This window comes from Sinocyclocheilus anshuiensis, unplaced genomic scaffold (assembly GCF_001515605.1).
Source record: "Sinocyclocheilus anshuiensis isolate Anshui unplaced genomic scaffold, SAMN03320099.WGS_v1.1 scaffold431, whole genome shotgun sequence".
Lineage (NCBI taxonomy): Eukaryota > Metazoa > Chordata > Actinopteri > Cypriniformes > Cyprinidae > Sinocyclocheilus > Sinocyclocheilus anshuiensis.
This window is the reverse complement of record NW_015551065.1, coordinates 562,388-583,375: the sequence shown is the minus strand read 5'-3', so window position 1 is coordinate 583,375 and position 20,988 is coordinate 562,388. Positions and strand designations below refer to the sequence as shown.

General features: G+C 37.6%; 2 protein-coding genes across 4 annotated transcripts in view; one reads left to right on the top strand and one right to left on the bottom strand.

Moving 5' to 3' along the window:
• The window catches only part of LOC107662060 (neutral alpha-glucosidase AB-like), a 26,043-nt gene extending 16,518 nt beyond the window's left edge, over positions 1 to 9,525 (top strand). For 2 of the 3 annotated variants that reach the window (XM_016451928.1, XM_016451926.1), the window contains 10 exons: positions 3,509 to 3,605; positions 3,692 to 3,793; positions 4,559 to 4,802; positions 5,287 to 5,351; positions 5,430 to 5,506; positions 5,583 to 5,657; positions 5,870 to 5,983; positions 7,099 to 7,211; positions 7,340 to 7,440; positions 9,069 to 9,525. In XM_016451928.1, coding sequence (XP_016307414.1) covers positions 3,509 to 3,605; positions 3,692 to 3,793; positions 4,559 to 4,802; positions 5,287 to 5,351; positions 5,430 to 5,506; positions 5,583 to 5,657; positions 5,870 to 5,983; positions 7,099 to 7,211; positions 7,340 to 7,440; positions 9,069 to 9,178 — 1,098 coding nt within the window. In that variant the 3' untranslated portion in view covers positions 9,179 to 9,525. The remainder of the gene's footprint in view (positions 1 to 3,508; positions 3,606 to 3,691; positions 3,794 to 4,558; positions 4,803 to 5,286; positions 5,352 to 5,429; positions 5,507 to 5,582; positions 5,658 to 5,869; positions 5,984 to 7,098; positions 7,212 to 7,339; positions 7,441 to 9,068) is intronic. The other variant, XM_016451927.1, reaches the window with a different exon arrangement.
• A 3,149-nt stretch (positions 9,526 to 12,674) lies between these two features.
• LOC107662097 (solute carrier family 25 member 45-like) overlaps positions 12,675 to 20,988 on the bottom strand; it is a 10,345-nt gene continuing 2,031 nt past the window's right edge. Inside the window, exons 2-6 of the mRNA XM_016451981.1 lie at positions 20,160 to 20,203; positions 19,991 to 20,062; positions 15,212 to 15,400; positions 14,878 to 15,118; positions 12,675 to 13,114 (exon numbers count right to left, since the gene is read on the bottom strand). Coding sequence (XP_016307467.1) covers positions 12,831 to 13,114; positions 14,878 to 15,118; positions 15,212 to 15,400; positions 19,991 to 20,062; positions 20,160 to 20,203 — 830 coding nt within the window. The 3' untranslated portion in view covers positions 12,675 to 12,830. The remainder of the gene's footprint in view (positions 13,115 to 14,877; positions 15,119 to 15,211; positions 15,401 to 19,990; positions 20,063 to 20,159; positions 20,204 to 20,988) is intronic.

The window sequence follows — 20,988 nt, the reverse complement described above, 5'->3', positions numbered from 1 at the left end:
TTACTGTATGATGATTGAAATCGCGAAATGGCCTTAAACAATTAGTAAATAAACTGCAGAATGTTATGTTTTCTAATACACACAAATTGCGTGTATCCAAACAGCGCAGCACGGGCTCGCTGAGCTATCTGCTTGTTAGCCAGGGTTCAGAGTCCAAAGCACGAGGAAAATCTGTGCTGAAACAGTGTCACTCGTCAGTTGCTCGGTAACATTTTTATGATTTTTTACAAGGCGTGTGACATTGCGATACGTGCGACAAACATCTTTCCAGATTCTTAATGAGAATCATTTATAAATCTGCTGTTGTCAACAAAAATAAGCATTGAGGACTTCCTGCAGATTTCCACCAAAATAGAAGCTGAGAAAAAGCAAGAACTCCATCAATATTCATAAATGTTAGTATTGTTATTTTACTGTTGTTCTGTAAAATAAAACAAAGTAAGACAATAATTATGATAATAAAAAAAAAAAAAAAAAAGGCTCATACTGCATGTATGCAGCGTCTTTGTTTAGATCGTGGTTGCCAGAACGCCTTAGTTTGTTTATATGAAGAGATTTATTTTATTTGTATTATTCATTTATTTATTTGATTTGGGATTTATTTTAATATTTCAATTTTTTGGCTATTTGACATAAGATATTTCAATTTCACAAAGAAATGTGCAGCATTTTGTCCAAGCAATAATAAAAGGACACATTTAATTCATAATTGGTCTTAAATCTCATTTTGTAAAAAAAAAAAAAAATAGTGAATTGAATAGTGAGTTGAGTGAATTGTTACATCCCTAGTAAGGTGTCTGGGCAGTGGTGTTTATCACATTCTCAAAAATCTTAAAAATTCACCCACGCAGGAAAAAATGACAAATGAAGGTATATATTTGATAAGATATCGAAGTGTGAGATAAAAAGGTGTTTTATTCTTTACAGCCAGGCTCATGTAAAAAGTGCAAAAGAGCATATTTTTGCAAACTCACTGCGGTTGGATACTTTCCAAACAATGATTATTGAATTACAGGGTAAATTGTCATGTGACAACTTGTCCTGCTATCAGTGTAACGGGTTAATCTGACCTGATATATCTTGGAGAGAAAAAAAGTTTTATGGTTACAATCTGCATTTATTATAGATTACTCTTGTCAGTGTTGTATTCATACATAAATATTTACCAAACAGCTATAGACAAAATAAATGGTATTAGAATTTTGTGTGTTTATACATATATACATACAGTGGGTACGGAAAGTATTCAGACCCCCTTCAATTTTTCACTCTTTGTTATATTGCAGCCATTTGCTAAAATCATTTAAGTTAATTTTTTTTCCTCATTAATGTACACACAGCACCCCATATTGACAGAAAAACACAGAATCGTTGACATTTTTGCAGATTTATTAAAAAAGAAAAACTGAAATATCACATGGTCCTAAGTATTCAGACCCTTTGCTCAGTATTTAGTAGAAGCACCCTTTTGATCTAATACAGCCATGAGTCTTTTTGGGAAAGATGCAACAAGTTTTTCACACCTGGATTTGGGGATCCTCTGCCATTCCTCCTTGCAGATCCTCTCCAGTTCTGTCAGGTTGGATGGTAAACGTTGGTGGACAGCCATTTTTAGGTCTCTCCAGAGATGCTCAATTGGGTTTAAGTCAGGGCTCTGGCTGGGCCATTCAAGGGCTGCAATATAACAAAGAGTGAAAAATTGAAGGGGGTCTGAATACTTTCCGTACCCACTGTATATATTAGGGCTGCCCCCTAATAGTTGACCAACCATTAGTCGACCGGAAGAGGCTTTATGCCGAGTTCACACTGCATGATTTTCAAACTCGTTGGATCGCCGTTGGTTTCACACTGCGTGACTATCTGGGGTAGCATTCAGTTGCTGCTGTGTTTCACATTGCATGACTTCACTCCCGCTTGCAGATAGTTCAAAATGCAGCTGCAAGGCTTTTAACGAGTACCAAAAAACGGGATCACATTACACCAGTTTTACGTTCTCTGCACTGGTTGCCTGTGCGCTATCGAGTTAATTTTAAAATTCTTCTCTTAGTGTTTAAATCATTAAATGGTTTGGCCCCTGCTTATTTATCTGATTTATTGACTGAACATCAGCCCCTCTTGTCTCTCCGGTCGTCCAACCAGAGATTATTATGCATCCCAAAGTCGAAGCTTAAATGCAGGGGTGACCGCGCTTTCTCAGTTGCTGCCCCTAGATTGTGGAATGCTCTGCCCCTCTGTATTAGATCTGCACCTTCACTATCTGTTTTTAAATCCATGTTGAAAACCTACCTTTTTGACTTGGCGTTTTATCAATGAGAACTTTCTACTGTACTGTTTCTTTTAGTAATTATTTTGTATTGTCTTATTGAAATGTTTTTATTGTGCAGCACATTGGTCAACCCACGGTTGTGTTTAATAGTGCTATATAAATAAAATTGACATTGACATTGACATTGACATGTAGAACACAACTATCAAAGTGTACAGGGTAAAAAATGCAAAAATGACAATGACAAACACACACAAAAGAAAGAGATGAGTAAGAGCCAGTGCACACTTACCTGTACGCAACAGAGGACAATGAACAGGTATTTTCAGTCAGAAATCATTGCACACAGCGTGATTGTGAATCGCCGGCAGTTCCAGGTATTTAGAAAGTCAAATATTTTGCGGGCGACGTGTTGGCGATTCCCTCAGATCGCGTCTTTGATAATTCACACTGCGTGATTGTCACTCGCGTGAACGAGCACCGATTTGCCTCCGATTTCGGGCATTTGTTGGCAATTTCGCAAAACCTGTCGGAGAGTGAAAAATCTGGCTAAAATCGTGCAGTGTGAACTCGGCATTAGTCGATCAAAATTTCATTAGTCACTTAATCGCAGAAAAAAAATCCACAGGAACTGGCGAAGTCACGTAGTCCATGATAGACAGATCATTAACAGCTAGTCTATATCTATAGAAAATGTCTACTTGTAAATAAACCAATTCAAATGGAAAACAAATATTTTTAGATTATGTAATCCGTATAAAACGTGCACGTCCACTGTGGATATGACGCGTCAGTGTCGTCGACTTCGTCACTGTAGCCGAAAATACAGAAAACACTTATTAAAGAATTATTGTAATGTTAAGGCAAACTTCTTGCTGTTTTTTTTTTCCTGACGCATTAATAATCATTACTTTTGCCAGTGCACTGTGGCAAGCTTTATGCATGCGCTTCAGCATTGATAGGCTATAGGCAATTAAAGGCTGATTATTATGAATTATGTGGTTTATTAATGTAAACATGTGTTTAGTCGATTAATCGCTTAAAATGAACGACTACTAGTCGACCAGAAAAATCTTTAGTCGAGGGCAGCCCTAATATATATGTATAAATTGGTATGGATAAAATGTTAAAAAGGAGACACTCAGTATTAAAAGATTTGTGTGATACAGAGAAGGAAAATGAAGGGCTGGGAAAGACTGAAGTAGCTGTGGTTTCTTTCTTAACGATACTTTTGTGTACCAGCAAAAGGCGACTGCCGACGGCCTGATTCTGCGTTCAGGAGGAGTGCAGAGACCTTTCGTTCTGACCCGAGCATTTTTTGCTGGATCCCAGCGTTACGGTGAGAGGCACATTCATGTCGCACGCAAGGCTTGTTTGTGTTTGTACCGAAGCGTTTAGTGACAGATTCCTGTCTCCATGGCTCAGGTGCGGTGTGGACAGGAGATAACGCTGCTGAATGGGGTCATCTGAAGATCTCCATCCCCATGTGCTTGAGTCTGGGCTTAGTGGGCATCTCTTTCTGTGGAGGTGAGTGATAAGAGGTGTTGACCCTTTAGTATACACACTGATGCAAATGAGAAATTACATACAATGCTTGCAATGGGTAAACAAAACTGCTCTTATATTTAAATAACGGCCACCAAAAGTGAGCTTGCTAATGTCTCTCATTAATTGACAGCAAAAAAAAGCTTTTGTTTCAATCAGTATAAAATGTCTTGTTCATTTTAAAATGTTTCACTCAAATTATGCAGTACGAATGCAAATACATTAGGCCTATGTATTGAATTAGAAAAAAAAAAAAATGTATTTATTTATTTTTACTATGAATCCTTACTGAATCTGATATCTTAATCATATTCCCACCAGGACATTTTTGTGATGGTATTTGTGGCATTTTTTTGTTGTTATTTTTCAGTGGCATTTGCACGCCGCTATTGCATTTTAGTGTATAATAACTGAATAAACAGAAAGGGTGTTCATACTCTGCACAAGAAAACAGTGATGCAATATAATATATTATACACGGCAAGAAAAATATAACTTTTTAAGTCAAGTTATAAATGGCATAAATGAACTAAAGGCAATTTATGTCATTCTACACGAACATTATGGGTCAGTCAATAATATTTTTTAGTCCGTAAATGAGAATGACTGGAAAACATTTAAAAATATATATATTTTTCCAAATTTTTGAACAGTAGTGTATGTTACTCTAATAATAATAACGTTAGTATGGCCTGTTGATTGTCTGCTGGTAACCTCTCATGCTGTACCTGTCTTCCTCTTCCTCAGCTGATGTTGGTGGCTTCTTTAAACATCCCAGCGCTGAACTTTTGGTGCGATGGTATCAGGTGGGAGCTTACCAGCCATTTTTCCGTGCACATGCTCACATAGACACACCCCGCAGGGAACCCTGGCTGTTTGGACCCGAGAACACCGCCCTCATCCGGGAGGCGATACGCCAGCGATATGCTCTCCTGCCTTACTGGTACCAGCTTTTCTACAACACACACCGCACCGGACAGCCTGTTATGAGGTGAGTCAGCCCAAGACAATCAGGGTCTGGAAATAGTGGGGGCTTGGGGAACAAATTCAGATTGATAAAGGGGCAAAAAAATTCAATATAAAGGGGCAACAAAATGATGGCTTTCATGATTAAAGTGAAATGTGAACATGTATGAAGAGTTGATTGCAGCATTACATTTAGATCTACTCATGTTGCATCAGATTTTTGATTTTTGATATTTTTTTTGCATCAAGATCTATAATCAATCACACATGTTTCTGTTAAGCACATGAATGCAGAGGCATTTGATTAGTTGAGATTGAGATTAGTTATCTGAAAACGCCAGTGTTTTGTTCAGTCCATACGCTCAACAGATCGATTCTGCACTCTTGTGAATTAACTTTGTGAGAACTAATATAATTTTTTATTAAATGTAGTATTAGATTTTGAAAATAGCAGATCTCATACAGTGTTAATTAGGGGTTCATATAATTAATTCTCTAACTTTTTACAGACCTTTATGGGTAGAGTATCCTGATGATGTCGCCACTTTCTCAATTGAGGATGAGTACTTGATTGGTGAGTTTTTATACATAAATTATAATTAGCCCAAATAAATGTTGCAGAGAAGCCTGACAGGTTTATTTCTCTTCATAGGGAAGGATTTGCTGGTGCATCCCGTCACTGATGAGGGCGCTACTGGTGTTACAGCCTATCTGCCTGGGAAAGGCGAGGTAATGTGTTTTTCAACACTGAATGGATTTTTATCTCTTCCAAGTCTCAAATACTTTCTCTGGGTTTCTCATGTAGGTCTGGTATGATGTTCACATTTTCCAGAAGCATGATGGAGATCAGAGCCTCTACATTCCTGTCACCATGAGCTCTGTGAGTCTAGACATTTTGACTTTTTTAATGTTACTCAAATTTGTTTTAGATGATTTTCAGACCTAACCATGACAGGTCAAATGGATTTTTACTTTCCAACTTATTTCAATGTTTTCTATAATTGCAGCAATATTTTGTGTTTCAGTATTTCTCAGACAGCTAAATCCTGCTTTTCTGTGTTGTATCTCTACTTTCTCTGTCTCGTGTTTCAGATCCCAGTTTTCCAGCGAGGAGGGTCCATTATTTGCAGGAAAGACCGTGTTAGGAGATCTTCATCCTGTATGGAGAATGACCCATACACTCTTTATGTTGCGCCCAGTTCTCAGGTGATTCAGTGTATCCTAGTACATATAGGAGTCAAAATCTGCTAAGGGGTAATTAAATGTAACAAATCAAACTTTGATAATTGCCTTAATATTTTAAACTAAGAAGATAATATTCAAACTACAGTTTATACAAATCACCTGTCAAGTTCCAGAATCTATGCTTATATATTATGATCAAAATATTGAAATCATAAATGCCAGAATCAGAATTTGTAATTGAGCATTAAAAAATATCTGTCAAAACCAACACGTTGAACAATGTTCACTATCCCAGTGAGGTTTTTCAGTTGGATTGGCATTTATTCTCTTTAACATGCATTGAAGTATTTCACTCAATTCCCTGATCAATCCGATTTAATTTCAGTGAGTGACGAACAAATACTCTTGTGTGTTATGTATTCTGCATGTTATCGTCTTTGACAAACAGCATGTTGAAGACGCTTAGGCTGCTATTTTCTCCCTCTCAATGGTACATACTACTGTGTATTGTGCACATTTATGTTTTGACAGACATTGATGCTCTGATGTTTAAATGATGTGATTTGAGAACCGATGGATTGGTAATAATTATTTCTTAGCTGGTAGATATTCAGTGAAGTGAGTGATGCTCATGAGTGTGTTATGTCGATGTTGTAAGTTATAATATTTCAACTGACAGTCAGCAAGTTTTTGATGGACGTTATGACGTGCGTACGGGGTGAAAATGATTGATTTTTGGATAATTATGAAACATGCCGAAGACGTTCCAAGTGGGGTTCGTGGCTTTATTTTATGGCTTAAATACATTGCATGTTACTCAGAAACTGACAGCTTTGGCTTGTCAAAAATGTTACATTCACCTGTCACAAATACGTTAACTTCTGATGCATAAAGTTGTTTTTGTCTCTTATAACAAAAATCTTTTATTTAAACCCATGAAAATGCAGATGCTGTTGTAAATAATAGTGAAAAATCACTTTTTAAAACTGTGGTTCACCGTAGCAAATTTTGACTCTTATACACGTATTCAGTTCTGAAATCCAAACAGAAATCAACTTTTCATATTTGACATACATGGATATTGTTTTCATCTGTGTTTAGTAGCGCTTCACATTCACTGCCGTATTGTGCTTCAGGGTTCTGCTGAAGGAGAGCTGTACATCGATGACTTCCATACCTTCAGCTTTGAAGTAGCAAAGCAGTTTGTCCACAGACATCTGTCTTTCTCCGCCAACACGCTGTCTTCCAGGTCGGTCTGCTCTCTTTTTCTTTATAGCTCTTTTTGGTGTTAATTTAGATTAAAAAAAAACAGCAATGCCATGCTGTTTCTAATCATTTGGTCCCTCATCTATCTGTTTTTTATTTTTGTTTCCTCAGAAATCTGGCCCCAGACTCCCAGTTTTCCACTGCCTCTTGGATAGAAAAAATTGTGATCTTTGGAGGGAGTCAACCGTCCTCTGTCACACTGAAAAATGCAGGTCAGTGTCACTGTTATATTATAGTGGTTAACTGCTAATATCATTGGCTTGCGTATGATAAATGCAAGCGACACAAGCATACGCAAAACAAAGGGAACAATAACATCTTAATGTTTAAAATGTTCAGAAGATTGTTTCTTTCTTTTCCTGCTTGTAATTATTAAAATTTATGTTTTTTTTAATTTACCACGTTGACAATATCTTCAACATACATTGTCTATGACCAAAAATGTAAGAAGATATGTTTTCAGTGAACTTTTAAAATTCGCTTTGCTTGACAAAACATAAAAATATAGTTACACTGTTTTTTTCTTTTGATTTTGTCGAGTTGGTTTTGCATCAGTGTGATTTTCGGTAATTGAGATCTGACAGCAACAGTGCATTTTTCCGCTTGGCCGAGCGCTTCGCGGACAGCTTACCTCGCGCATGAAATCATCTGCATGCGAGCAAACCAATGAGAACGCGCTACAATTCTGACGAGTCACAGCGACAGAGCGGAGGCGCCAAACCCGGAAACTTCTGTCACCGACGTAGATTTACAGAAAATTACTGCCGTTTGGCAAATAAATCATTTTACGTGCTTATTCCTAACTCTTTAAGCTTTAAGTTACAATGTAAATGACAAGGGATCAACTTATAATCATGTTTATATTAATACCCCCGTGAACTTATTCTCTCAAATGGCCTGGGTATGCAAAGCATTCGCAGTTTATATGGACGGAACGCCACTGGTGTCGTGTTTCTTAACAAAGTGACCACCTACTGGCCTAGCATGAATAATACTGTGTTTTTAGTTATTTTCGAGCATCTGTGTGAACGGGGATCATCGGGGATCATCAATGTTGTCGTCTGTATGCAGAATTTTTCAAAAACGCAAAGGAAATACTTTTCAGTTTTAAGTACAATGATCATTGTCACTAAAACATACCCTTAATGTCCAAGGCCATGCAATCAAAAAATATGAAACCAAATTTAAATAAAATAATTTGGTAGAACATCACTGCAACAAACTTGAACAAAAGATACAAGAAAATATAACCCAGACTGTTTAAAGGGATAGTTCACCCAAAAAAAGAAAATTCTGTCATTTACTCACTCTCAAGTTGTTTAAAACCTGTGTGAATTTCTTTCTTCTGCTGAACACAAAATAAAATATTTTAAAGAATGTTGGTAACAGTTGACTGTATCCATTTCAGTCAATTGTATCCATTTTTCAATACTATGGAGGTCAATGGCTACTGCCAACTGTTTGTTTCCCAGCCTTCTTCAAAATAGTATCTTTTGTGTTGAACAGAAGAAACTAACTTGCACAGGTTTGGAACATTTTGGGGGGGTGAACTATCCCTTTAAATAAGGATTCACATACAACAAGGATAATGGTTTTTGCTGTCAAATGCGTTTTGTACAGTTATTTATTGATTTATTGGATGCTGACAAAATTTAGAAACCAAACACTTACACAGTTGTACTTATATTTACAGCTGATAGTAATACAAATATTTTTCTCCACTTTTGCACAGTAAACATTTTGATACTTTGAGTTGTCCAAAGTAAATTTGGGTCCTGAAGTAAGACCACTGATTTTGCACAACATGGAGTTTTTTTTTTTTTTTTTGTCTCTTTTTCAGATGGTACAGAGTCGGCTTTAGAGTTTGAGTTTGGCTCTACACTTGCAGTTTTGACTCTACGTAAGCCAGGGGTCAACGCAGCGGCAGACTGGACCGTAGTCTTGCGGTAGCACAAGGATGACTTGCAAACAACAGAGAAAAGATCAGCACTTAATATCACATGACCAGACACAAACAATGCAAAATGAGAGACCAAACTGCGAATGGGAACATGCATAGAAGAATTGAGAAATCAGATGTTTTTAAGACCATATTTGTATGTGTTGAGATAAATATGAATGCAAACCAATTTTGGGAAGCCATCAGTGAAGTACAGGACCAGCATATTAAGAGAGGTGTTTGATGAGATTAAAGACTGGCATTTGATATTCATATTAACAAACTAATAACTGGTTGAAAGTTAAAACAAAAATATAGATTATGTCGATTATAGACTTGGATTTTATTTTTTTTCTGTCTCAGGTCATGAAGTGTTTTGGCATTAAAAATAAATTTTAACATTCAGAAATGAAAAATCATGTGCACTGGGATATTTTATTTAATTCTTTTAATTTTTCACTGGGCAATAGTTTGTTAAAATTAAAAAAGTTGAAATTATGAATAGTCAAAAATATTTAATATTTTGACATTAAAGAACACATCCTGATTAATGGGTGAATCTTATGAAACAAGTATTTCACTCCAAAATCTAAAGAAATAAGTAATATTTTATTACATATTAATAAATATACTTTAGGACCATTGTTTTAATGGATTAGCTCATTTAAAACCAAATTCTCATTTGGATAGGAATTGTGACATTTTTTGAGACCCTATTTAATGGGCTATAAGGAACCATTTCCAAAAACTAAATGACCAATGAAAAATAAATGATTTTGGTTTGTAATATTTTAAAATGTATTAATATATGTGTGTTATCATTTATAACTTTGTTTACTAGAGCACAGAAGCCATCAATGAAGTATTTAGTAGTAAGGTTTTGTTTTTAAAATTGTAAGAGAATAATAAGATAGAAACAAGCCTTTGGAAGGGTCTTTGAGGCTGTTGTTTGAAAGAGACTGATGGGTTTGAGCAGCACAGAAACCTTAAGATAAGCAAACAACTCTTTTATTAAAAAAAAAAAAAAAAAAAGGAGCAACCTTGAAACTCTGATTAAATTGCCCAAGTTTGTTCAACACTGAGCAGGCATGTGGATTGATTTTGAAGGATTCAAACTGATGACATGAATTTATGAAAAACGGTAAAGAAAATGAAGGACACAAAAACAGAATTGCCAAGCCGGAAAGTGTCATTGCAATAAATGTCTCTGGATGACTGGATGAAATAAAAGTGGCTCATCTGATGTTTGGTGTGTTTTATTTCAGTTCATGGCATTGTTCTTGCATGTGCAAACATCAGGCAAACACCTCATATATTCAAAAGATAACTGTTCAACAACATTTTTACAGATTTTTAAAAGCTACTGTTAACAAGTCAATGGCTTTCCATAAAAATTTGTATATACATATTTTTTATTTATATACATATTTAGTTGCTTTTAAATGTATTAAAAAAAAAAGGTTACGCTAAAGACAAACAGAGCAATATCTTTGATGGAGCAACAAGGTTTATACTTTCTGTATCTATAAATGTGTTATTTAAGTTGTAAATACTTTTCCTTGTAAAAACACAATCATATAAGAATATGCTTTACAATGCAAGTCTACAGTATTCATGGGGTATAAAAGCAGAAGTGTGCCGTTTGTATTTTTGTTAAAACACATTAACTTTTCAAAGCAAAAATATGAAAAGGATTTAGGACTACTGTTCAAATCTTCAATGTCACATGATCCTTCAGAAATCTTGCTGAATAATAAACTTGCTGAATAATACTAATTTCGTACCCCAAACATATAAATGGTAGTATATCATGGTTTCCACAAAAATATGAAGCAGCACAACTGTTGTTGATAATCAGAAATGTTTCTTGAGCAGCAAATCAGTACATTAGAATGATTTCTGAAGGATCATGTGACATTGAAGACTGGCGTAATGATGCTGACAATTCAGCTTTGTTCACAGCATTTAACAAATATAGAAAACGGTTATTTTCAATTGTAATACTATTTCACAATGTTGCCGTTTTTACTGTATTTCTGATCAAATGCAGCCTGGGTGAGTATAAAAACTGAAGAGACTTAAAACACTCAAAAACATAAAAAAAAAAACATTAAAGAACATGAATGAAATCTGAGTGTGGAACATTTTCCCCCTCACTGAAACTCACAATAGTGTGGATCCTTAGTGAAATGACTGGATTTTGCACACAAATTTTACTGAGCATCATTAAAAGTGCTATGTAATTAATAAGACGACACTTTCTGTAACCTACAGAAAGAGTCACTGAAAGAATCAGTGTACAAAACATTTTGATGAACGGAATCAAACTATTCAAGTCACTGGATAAATCAAAATCAGCACAGCTTATTTATAGGCACTAACAGAGGCGCACAGTGATGACGTGTTTTTGTAGGCCAACTTGTCAGTTCGCATCATTCTGATTCTTTCAACAAAAGCCCAGTAGGATTTTTCCATTGGCTTTTGGATTACTGCTGAAAATACTGTAAGATCTGTGACCAACAAAAGTTTGACTCTTACATGTTTTGATGATTGTCAAAAATAAACTTTTATGAATTTTGAAGCCTAAATATAAAAACATGGTGAACTACACCAAAATTGAATGCCTTCAATGTTACCATCATTAAGCTTCAGACTAAAAATTAAACAGTATGAAAATTTCATATCATGATTATAGTGGCCAAAATGATAAGGTTATTAATATTGTTATAACGTGCTGGAAATGTTGGAAAAAGTACTCATACACAAGTAAAATGGGTCGCACTATGCACTTTTTGTTTGAATAAACTTTAAAACTAAACAAAAAAATGATGGCTGGATTTGAATCAAACAAAAACTATTGGCTGGGTGACTTAAACAACATGTTATAACAGACAGGCTAAATGAAAATATAAATCTTCAAGACAGCAGGTGGTGCTTATGGAACAACAGAAATAACCTCTGTAAACAAAGCAGCACTGTGCTTATAAACACTAGTTTATTAGGCATTACACAGAGGGAAAATGAAAAGAAAATAACATCGAAACTTTCTTGAAGACAGTCGGATCCCCCTTAGGCATTTATAGAATTCCATTATACAATTCTCTCATATAAATTTTTTTTCACTCTGCCTTCCATCATGTTTTCATACGAAGCATGTTACAACATGCTGAGAAGTATTTATTAAGTATTTAGTTTTCAAATCGCGATAATCAAACACGGTTTTAATAATAATTCGAATTTGAAATGGTAATACTAACCGTCAGGACTTTTTATCAGTTTATCGTCAAACCGGTAACCATTTCATCCTAACTTCAGAGAACTTTTTCAGTCTGTATTTAAAACACATTATCCCTGAAGTTTGAGTTTGCAAGAATAGTTTGCAAGTGTGAGATTATAAACATAACGCAGCTGTGAAAGTGACTAGTATTAGCAACCACCTTTTTCAAGACAAGTAAAACCTATTTACTTGTCCTAGAATAAACCATTAAGAAATATCGAGCTTGTGTTCACCACAGGCCTTATTTCAGCCATTTAACCAATGCTTCATTAAAAAAAAAAAAACATCAAAGAATGATGGAACCGATGGAAATTAGCTAATTAGCTAATTTGCTAACTTGTTTCCGGGTTTTGGCCTACAAAAGTTCATCATCCTGCAGCTGTCCCTTAGTCCTGAGGTGAGTCGGTCATGGCTCTCAGCAGCATCTCAAAGCTGAGGAAGGTCACGGCGTTCACAGGGAACGCTCTCACGCTGTTCAGAAGAAGGCCTTTGAAGAAGACCCGCATGCCCTCCTCATGCACACTCACAGTAATGCAGTTCAGCACACCGCTGTACATGCGACCGCCACCGCCACACATCTGCAGTCGAGCCTTCACCACGTCCATGGGGGTGGCACAGGCCCATGTGACCACGCCAGCAACACCACCGGCCACCAGGACAGCAGTGTTACCTGAAGACCACATCTTCATATTACTACTCGGTTTATCACTGAAAATGTGTGGGGCTCCTGAACATGCATTTTGCAAACTATTTAGTAACTTTGCTAAATAATCAGTCCTAATGATTGATGAGCTGTATTCATGCATATAATATGTAATAATATACAGCCATAAATATAAACTTACAAATATACTAATATATAATATTCTATACATATAATACATAAAAATAACATATAATACTCTATTGTGAATATACTGTAAATATAAATTCATATTTTATCATTTTGTATCATTTAAAATATTTAAATTTATATTGCAGCCATAACTACAAGCGTAAGAATGTAATATAAATATTACATATAAGCTACTATATTATAGGTAAAATTAATATACCATAAATATAAATACATTTTTAAAACCTATTTTAAATGTAAATGTATTTATTAATCTTAGTTCATGTTAATTTTAACATTACTTTACTAATTACTTTAACATTACAATACGAATGCATTATTAAAATCAAAAGTTTTTAGTATTAGTTAATGGACCTGAACTGACATGAACTAACAATAAAGATGATTGGTACAAACAAGATTTATGATTGTTAGTTAATGTAAGTTGTCTTCCCAGTGGTGCAACAAGATGGGTGACAGGCACTTGACCTGGAGATTGTGGGTCTGAGTCTCTGGTGCAACTTTATATTGGGGCAGTCGTGGCCTAATGGATAGAGAGTCGGGCTTGTAACCCGAAGGTCATGGGTTTGAGTCTCCACCAGGGATTGTAGGTGGAGGGAGTGAACATCCAGTGCTCTCTCCGCCCTCAATACCACAACTGAGGTGAGACCCTTGAGCAAGTCACCGAATCCCCAACTGCGCCACAGCATTGGCTGCCCATTGCTTCGGGTGTGTGTGCATGTTAGTTCACTACTCACTGCTGTGTACTTGTGCTGAGCACAAATTCCAAGTATGGGACAACATACTTGGCCACATGTCACGTCCTTTCCTTTTCAAAAATAAGTTAATGCATTAATTCAGTGGTTCCCAACACTGGTCCTGGAGGCACCCCAATATTTTTGCGTGTCTCCTTAATCAAACACACCTGATTCAGGTCATCAGCTCATTAGTAGAGACTCCAACGGTGCGTTCCAAATGGGATATATTGCCCTCCAAAGGGCACTTTCAGAGTGAAAACAATCATGGTCGCCATATTGAAGGGTCGTTCCAAACCGAAGTGCTCAAAACTGGCCACTTCAAAGGGCCCTTCGGAATTAAGTATTTCGAAGGGTACAACTGATGGACACTTCGGGCCCACATGATCCTTTGCATGATGATGGCACCTCCGTGTGGGCATGGGATGATGACGCAGAAGGGCACTTCAAGAAACAGTTGTTTGGTCCCCTACACCCTTCAACCCTTCAAAGCTCTCACTCCGGAGGGTAAACCCTTTGAAGGGATTAGGGCATAGGGATGAGCCCTTCCGAATGGAACGCAGGGCAAGACCTGAAACTGGTGTGTCAGAGAAAGGAGACATGCAAAATGTGCAGTGTTGGGGTGCCTCCAGGACCAGGGTTAGGAACCACTGTATTAATTAACGTAACCTAATGGGACATTATAGTAAAGTGTTACCAAATATTTCAGAATATTTCATAAATCAATATACCAAATATAAACTTACAAATCTAATATATAATATACATATTCTATATAATATACAGCCATAAATAGAAACTTACAAATACAATATACTAACATATTTGTTTATGCACAATTACCTGGTTGCTTCCCTTTCTCAGTCAGCATCCTGCAGATCAGCTCGTATGGCAGGAAGTAAAGTCCAAAACAAGGCACGTCGCGCAGGGCAAGAGCCCACATTCCTCTGAAAAGGCCTTTCACCCCGTCCTCTCTTAAGATCACAGCAATACAATGTATGGGGCCTCTGTACTTATTCCTACATGACTTCGTCTGGTTCTGCAGACGCACTTTAACCAGGTCTATCGGCGCTGAAACAAACAACTGTGAGAGTGGATCAAATTAGCACAAATTAGTGGCATGCAATGTGTTGCTTTAGATTGTTTTGGACTTTGCTGGCTTGATGCCCAGACTTGCCTGTGCTAACCCTGAAAAACACCCGGCCATGAACACAGCAGTGAGTGACGACCGCTTGCTTTGGTCTGAGTTGTTATGACCTGACCGAGTAAGGTAATCCAGCGCATTACTGTATGAACCAAAGGCCACAGCGTTGCTAATGGCAACAGAGACGACAGGAAATGACATGCCTTTAAAAAATCCACGAAACTGGGGAAAAAGGCAAAAACAAGATCTGTCATTCAAGTGATTAACGTTTCGTAGAAACAGAGGTAACTTATACATTTTTTTCTAACAAACAAGCGTTTATTGGTGGAATGACCTGCCCAGCTCAATCCGAGCAGCTGAGTTCTTAGCCATCTTCAAGAATCGGCTAAAAACACATCTCTTCCATCTTTATTTGACCCTCTAACTCTAGCACTGTCTATTCTAATTATATTCTTAAAAAAACTTGCCCCTTTTAGACTTGCACTCTATTTATTTACTGTTTTTCTTAAAAGAAAAAAAAACAACTAACACTAGCTTCTATATTATTTTGGTATTCTATTTGTTTTATTTTTATTATACAATTAACAAAAGCAAAAAAGGCCTCTAACACTAGCTTGCTCTATTCTTTTTCTGTTCTATCCGTTTTCTTTTTATTTATTATATAATTAAAAAAAAACCTTGCTACGTGTACTGCGTTAAGCTAACTGAGACTTGTTATAGCACTTGTGTATCATTGCTCATTTAATTGCACAAAGTGTCTGCTAAATGACTAAATGTAAAATGCAATGTAATGCAAATGTTTATGCATACACAACCATTAGTATTTTTATGTCTCTTTTGCTCACCAAGGCTGCATTCATTTGATCAAAAATACAATAATATTATTAAATATTATTAACATTTTAAATAACTGCTTTCTTCTTGAATATATTTCAAATGTAATTTATCCCTACATGGCAAAGCTGAATTTTTTTGTTTTTTTATATATTTATTACTGTCCTGATATGTTTCGCATTTATGCCACAAGACAAATTAATAAAGTACACAAAGTATTCTGTTCATAAGTTTGCATTCCTTTAGTTCTTATGGTGTGTTGCTTCCTGGATGAATGTTTGCATGTTTTTGTGATAGTTGTTCAAAAGTCTCTGTTTTGTCTTGAGCAGCGAGTAGTGACGCTGCCCTGTTCATCAGAAAAATCCAGGACCTGCACATTCTTGGGTTTACCAGCATCCTCTGCACATTTGAGCTCTTTAAAAAACTGTCTATATGATGTTGAAATCCATCTTTTCTCATATGCAACTCACAAAAGGTGCAAACATTCACTGATGCTCAAGAAGGTAACACACTATATTTGTAACCAAGGGGATATAAAACTTTGAATATAATGATGGGTGTATTCTGTCTAGTGGTAAATATGTAAAATGTTATGTAACTTTACAAGAGCAGTACTAAGTAAGAGCTATTATTTTGCAAGTTTTGTAAACTTAAGAAAACTGTGTAGGTAAATACATACTATATATAGAGCTATACAGTATAGAGTTGTAAATATATCCATAGTTAGTTTATCTACATGTAGCATGAAGAAGCATTAAAAGTGTGTCAAACATAACAGTTTGTGCTTATGTGCAGAATTACTATACAGTGCTACTGTTCACTTTCAGTGAGTCTCGTTCGACGTTACGTTGATACTGGCGTTATGGGGTCTCACTTGGGAGCCCGAGGCCTCCCTTGGAATGGATGCACTCGCACACAGCTGGCCCCAGGGTCTGCACAAGTACGCAGTTCCCCCAGTGAGCCTCCTTGCACAGACACAGACAGTGTGCTGGATCAGGAAGGATGAGGAGCAGGTTTTGTTGATTGCACCTTATTGGCCCACACAGACCTGGTTCTCAAACCTGATGCTCCTTGTGACAGCCCCTTCCTGGCATATTCCCCTTTCTCGGGAAGGGCGAACCATTTGGCACCCACATCCAGATCCCTGGAACCTCCACGTGTAGCTTCTTAACTGGACGCAGCAGACTTTAGTGGCCTATCACAGGCAGTGATAGACACTGTCACTCAGGCTAGAGCTGTGAGCCATGGTGGAGCCGCTGGGTCGACGGGCCGAGGCGGAGTCCGGGTCTTGGAGGTTGAAGACGGAGACCGGGGATCCCCCGACCACGGTGGAGCTGGAGACTGACAGACCCGAAGCAAATCTGCTCCACAGATGGACAGCTGAGGGACTGGCAGGATGCAGCGGCAGCGGGGCAGAAGATGGCAGACGGCAGATGGCTCATAAGAGGAGGTGGGAGAGAGAGGCTGGGTGGGAATTCATGACAGACAGGGTTTTCTGGGCAGGTTTATGCAGCCCACACACACCAAAGCGCAACTCCCAGCACAGAGAGTGCAGCGGATAGGGGAACTACCTTCTTGGTCATGACGGGACAGACAGACAGTTCCAAGGTGAACGCCACCACTTCGGGAGTGGCGTGCATGCCCCAGACACACAATGTGGTGACTCCCATTACATGAAGTGCCTCTGACAGGGGAACGACCTCCATGGTCGTTTCAGGACAAACAGAGAGTTCATAAACGGCCTTCTTGGCCATACAAGACAGGCAGAGATTTCAGATGATGATGTAAGAAGACTGGGGATATCAGAATAAAAGTCTATTATATCCTCTGAGTCCTGCCTCAGCTCACCCTTTTCTCTGCGCCCTCACTCTCCACCGTTTCATCCACTGTCGCATCTCTAGCACTTGGTCAGATGATCGATGAGGCTCTGGCTCCGGGGTGATCCTCAGCTCTGTCGCTCTTTCTGGCGATGGCTCATCATGGGTCATGACGGGCTTTGGTTCTCCCTCTGCGTTGGGCTCTGGCTGACGCTCCGCACAGCGGGGTGATGGTTGGCAGGGCTCTGGGTCTGGAGTGGGGCTGGTGTTGTCGTCGGCGATGACCACTGAGCAGTGATCCACAGGACATCAGCACCCACTCTACATACGCCACAAAGCTCCCTTGAGGACATTCCCCAGACAACTGCGCACGTGTAGCAGTGTTCAGAACGTGTGTAAGAACATGCTCAGGTAGTCGTCCAGGAAGGTCGTCAGATGGGTGAGACCTAGGAATTCTTCCACATGCTCCTCGAGGGAGCGGTTCCCTGCTCAAGGCAAAGCAGGTAAAAGTGATCCATAGAGAAACGGAAAACAAAAACACTTGACAAAAAATGAAAAAATAAACAGGGGTAAATCACGGCACTTTCGGTTCTTTCTGGTCGAGTATTCTGTCATGGAGCTGCTTGAAGATAGACTGAAGGCGCACGAAGAAGAAGTTAAATTCAAATAGGGTATTTATTCCACAAAACACAGGTAATCCATAACCAGCACACGTGAGGTACAAACATCAACTGAAACTGAAAAGAGAGAAACTTAAGTACGCAGACCAAATGAGGATATTTAACGAGACACACCAAAACATAATGACGAACTCAAAACAGGAACCATGACAACAAACACAAGAGAAAATGATGCAAACTCAAAGTCCAAATGAACAGAAACCATAAAAACATAGGCCAAATTCCCTTAATCATTCATCACAATGAGTAAAACCAAAGAATATTGCTCTGATATGCATCAAAATAGTGTTGAGCTTCGCAAATTAGAAAGTGGGTGTAATAAAAGAGTTAAATAATGAAAAATTCCACCATTAGGGCAATAATTAAGAATTTCCAATCAACAGAAAAAGTTACAAATCTGCCTGGAAAGAGGACGTGTCTATTTTGTCTATCAAGGTGAGGAGAATAGTTGGAGTGGCCAAAGACTCTCCAAGGATCACAGCTAGAGAATTGCAGAAAATAGTTGAGTCTCAGGGTCATAAACCCCCAAAAAAATTATCAAACAGTACCACGTTGTTTGGGAGGGTTTCAAAAATAAATCAAGAGAATAAAATGCTGTCATCCAAAAACAAACTCCAGCATTCATTTGCTAGACACCACTGGAACAAACATTTTTATGGTCAGATGAAACTAAAAAATTAGCATTTTAGCAGCAAACACTCAAGATGGGTTTGGTGTGCACAGGGATAAAAAAGTACCCCATGTGTACAATTAAATATACTGCTGAATTTTTAATGTTGTGGGCCTATTTTTCTGTTTGAGATCCTGGACATCTTGTTCAGATACATGGCATCATAGATTCTATACCAATACCTATATGGATTCTATACCAACGGATATAAAATCTAAACTGACTGCCTCTGCTAGAAACCTTATAATGGACTAATGTTAAATCTTCCAACAGGATAATGATCCAAAAACGAACATCAAAATCAAAACAAAAATGGGCACAAAACCAAGCTTCTTCCATGGCCATCCCAGTTCCCTGACCTGAACCCTATAGAAAATGAGTGGGGTGAACTGAAAAGGAGAAGCACCAACATGGACCTGGAAATCTGAAGGGTCTGGAGTGATTCTGTATGAAGAAATGGTCTCTGATCTCTTGTCAGATGTTCTATAATATTATCAGGCATTAGAGGTTAAGACTCAGAGCTGTTATCTTGGCAAAAGGAGGTTGCAAAAAGTATTGGATAAAAGGGTATGATTAATTGTGGCCAATGTGCCCCCCCCCCCCCCCCCCCATTTTAAATTCTTATTCTCCAATGAAAAGTGAGTTTTGTAAATTTTTACAATAAAAGATCAAAAGGAATAACAATGCAGATTTATTTTCACAGCCGCCTTTGATTATATTACCAAATGTATGAATAATTTTGAGCACAACTTTGTATATGTATATGTACTGCATTTACAGTATATGTAAAATGTAGTTTTTGATAACTTACTCCTTCATGTGTGTATGTTTTGACCACACAATCAAATATCCCTCTATACACAGTCTGGGTCTGCAAGCGCACCTATGACCATAATAAAGGCATCAACTGCATTAGTAGTGTCAGTGACTGAAAACCAGCAAATCACACATACTTTAAATCTATTATCAAAGAAACTCACCTTTACTGTGTCCAAAGGGTGACCAACAACTAAACCAACAGCACCTGACACCACATATGATTAAACATTTGTGAATCATTGAACAGTTTGCAGTCTGATATTATGAAATATTTATAATAGAGTAACAGAGTAATGACTATATTTCTTATAACCTTGTACAAAGAGTACTGCAGCTGTACCATTTGTGAAGAAATCATATTAGTTGTTAAGGAAATATATTACAGGCAAAACCATTGTTTTATCATGCACTGTTCAATTTTGACATTTTTGGATCCATATTTCCATATCTTGTTTTTTTTAAGACTAGTGGAAAGAAAATATAAAATACACATTTAAGTGATTATTTTATTACACTTTATCTATTTGTGTCTGTCACTCGTTACAGTACTTAAAAGCCCCCTCCCCCTCCCCTTGCATACACCAAACTTAAAGGTCCCCTGAAATGCTTAAAAACCATAGACTGTATAAAAACATGGACGTAGTGTCCGTGACGTCACCCGTAGATTTCCGAAGAGCGTTTTTGAAGCTCAAAGTGGGCGGAGCGGGCCGTCGCCATCTTGGCAGCGCGTCACTCCCGGATAATCGAAAATGGGCAAAGAGGCGGGAGCAGGTTGCTGAAACCACGCCCACCTAGCTTGATGGCGGTGACAGCAGCTGCAATCCACCAGTCACTCAAGTGGCCACGCCCTTAATTATGCAGAACTTTAAGGCTTAATATAATTGAAACGGATGAGTTATAAAAAAAATTCACCCCCCCTCACAGTTGTCATGAAGGGCAAAATTAGCTATATAGACCAAAATCATTTTTTGAACCAGGCTGTAAACATGT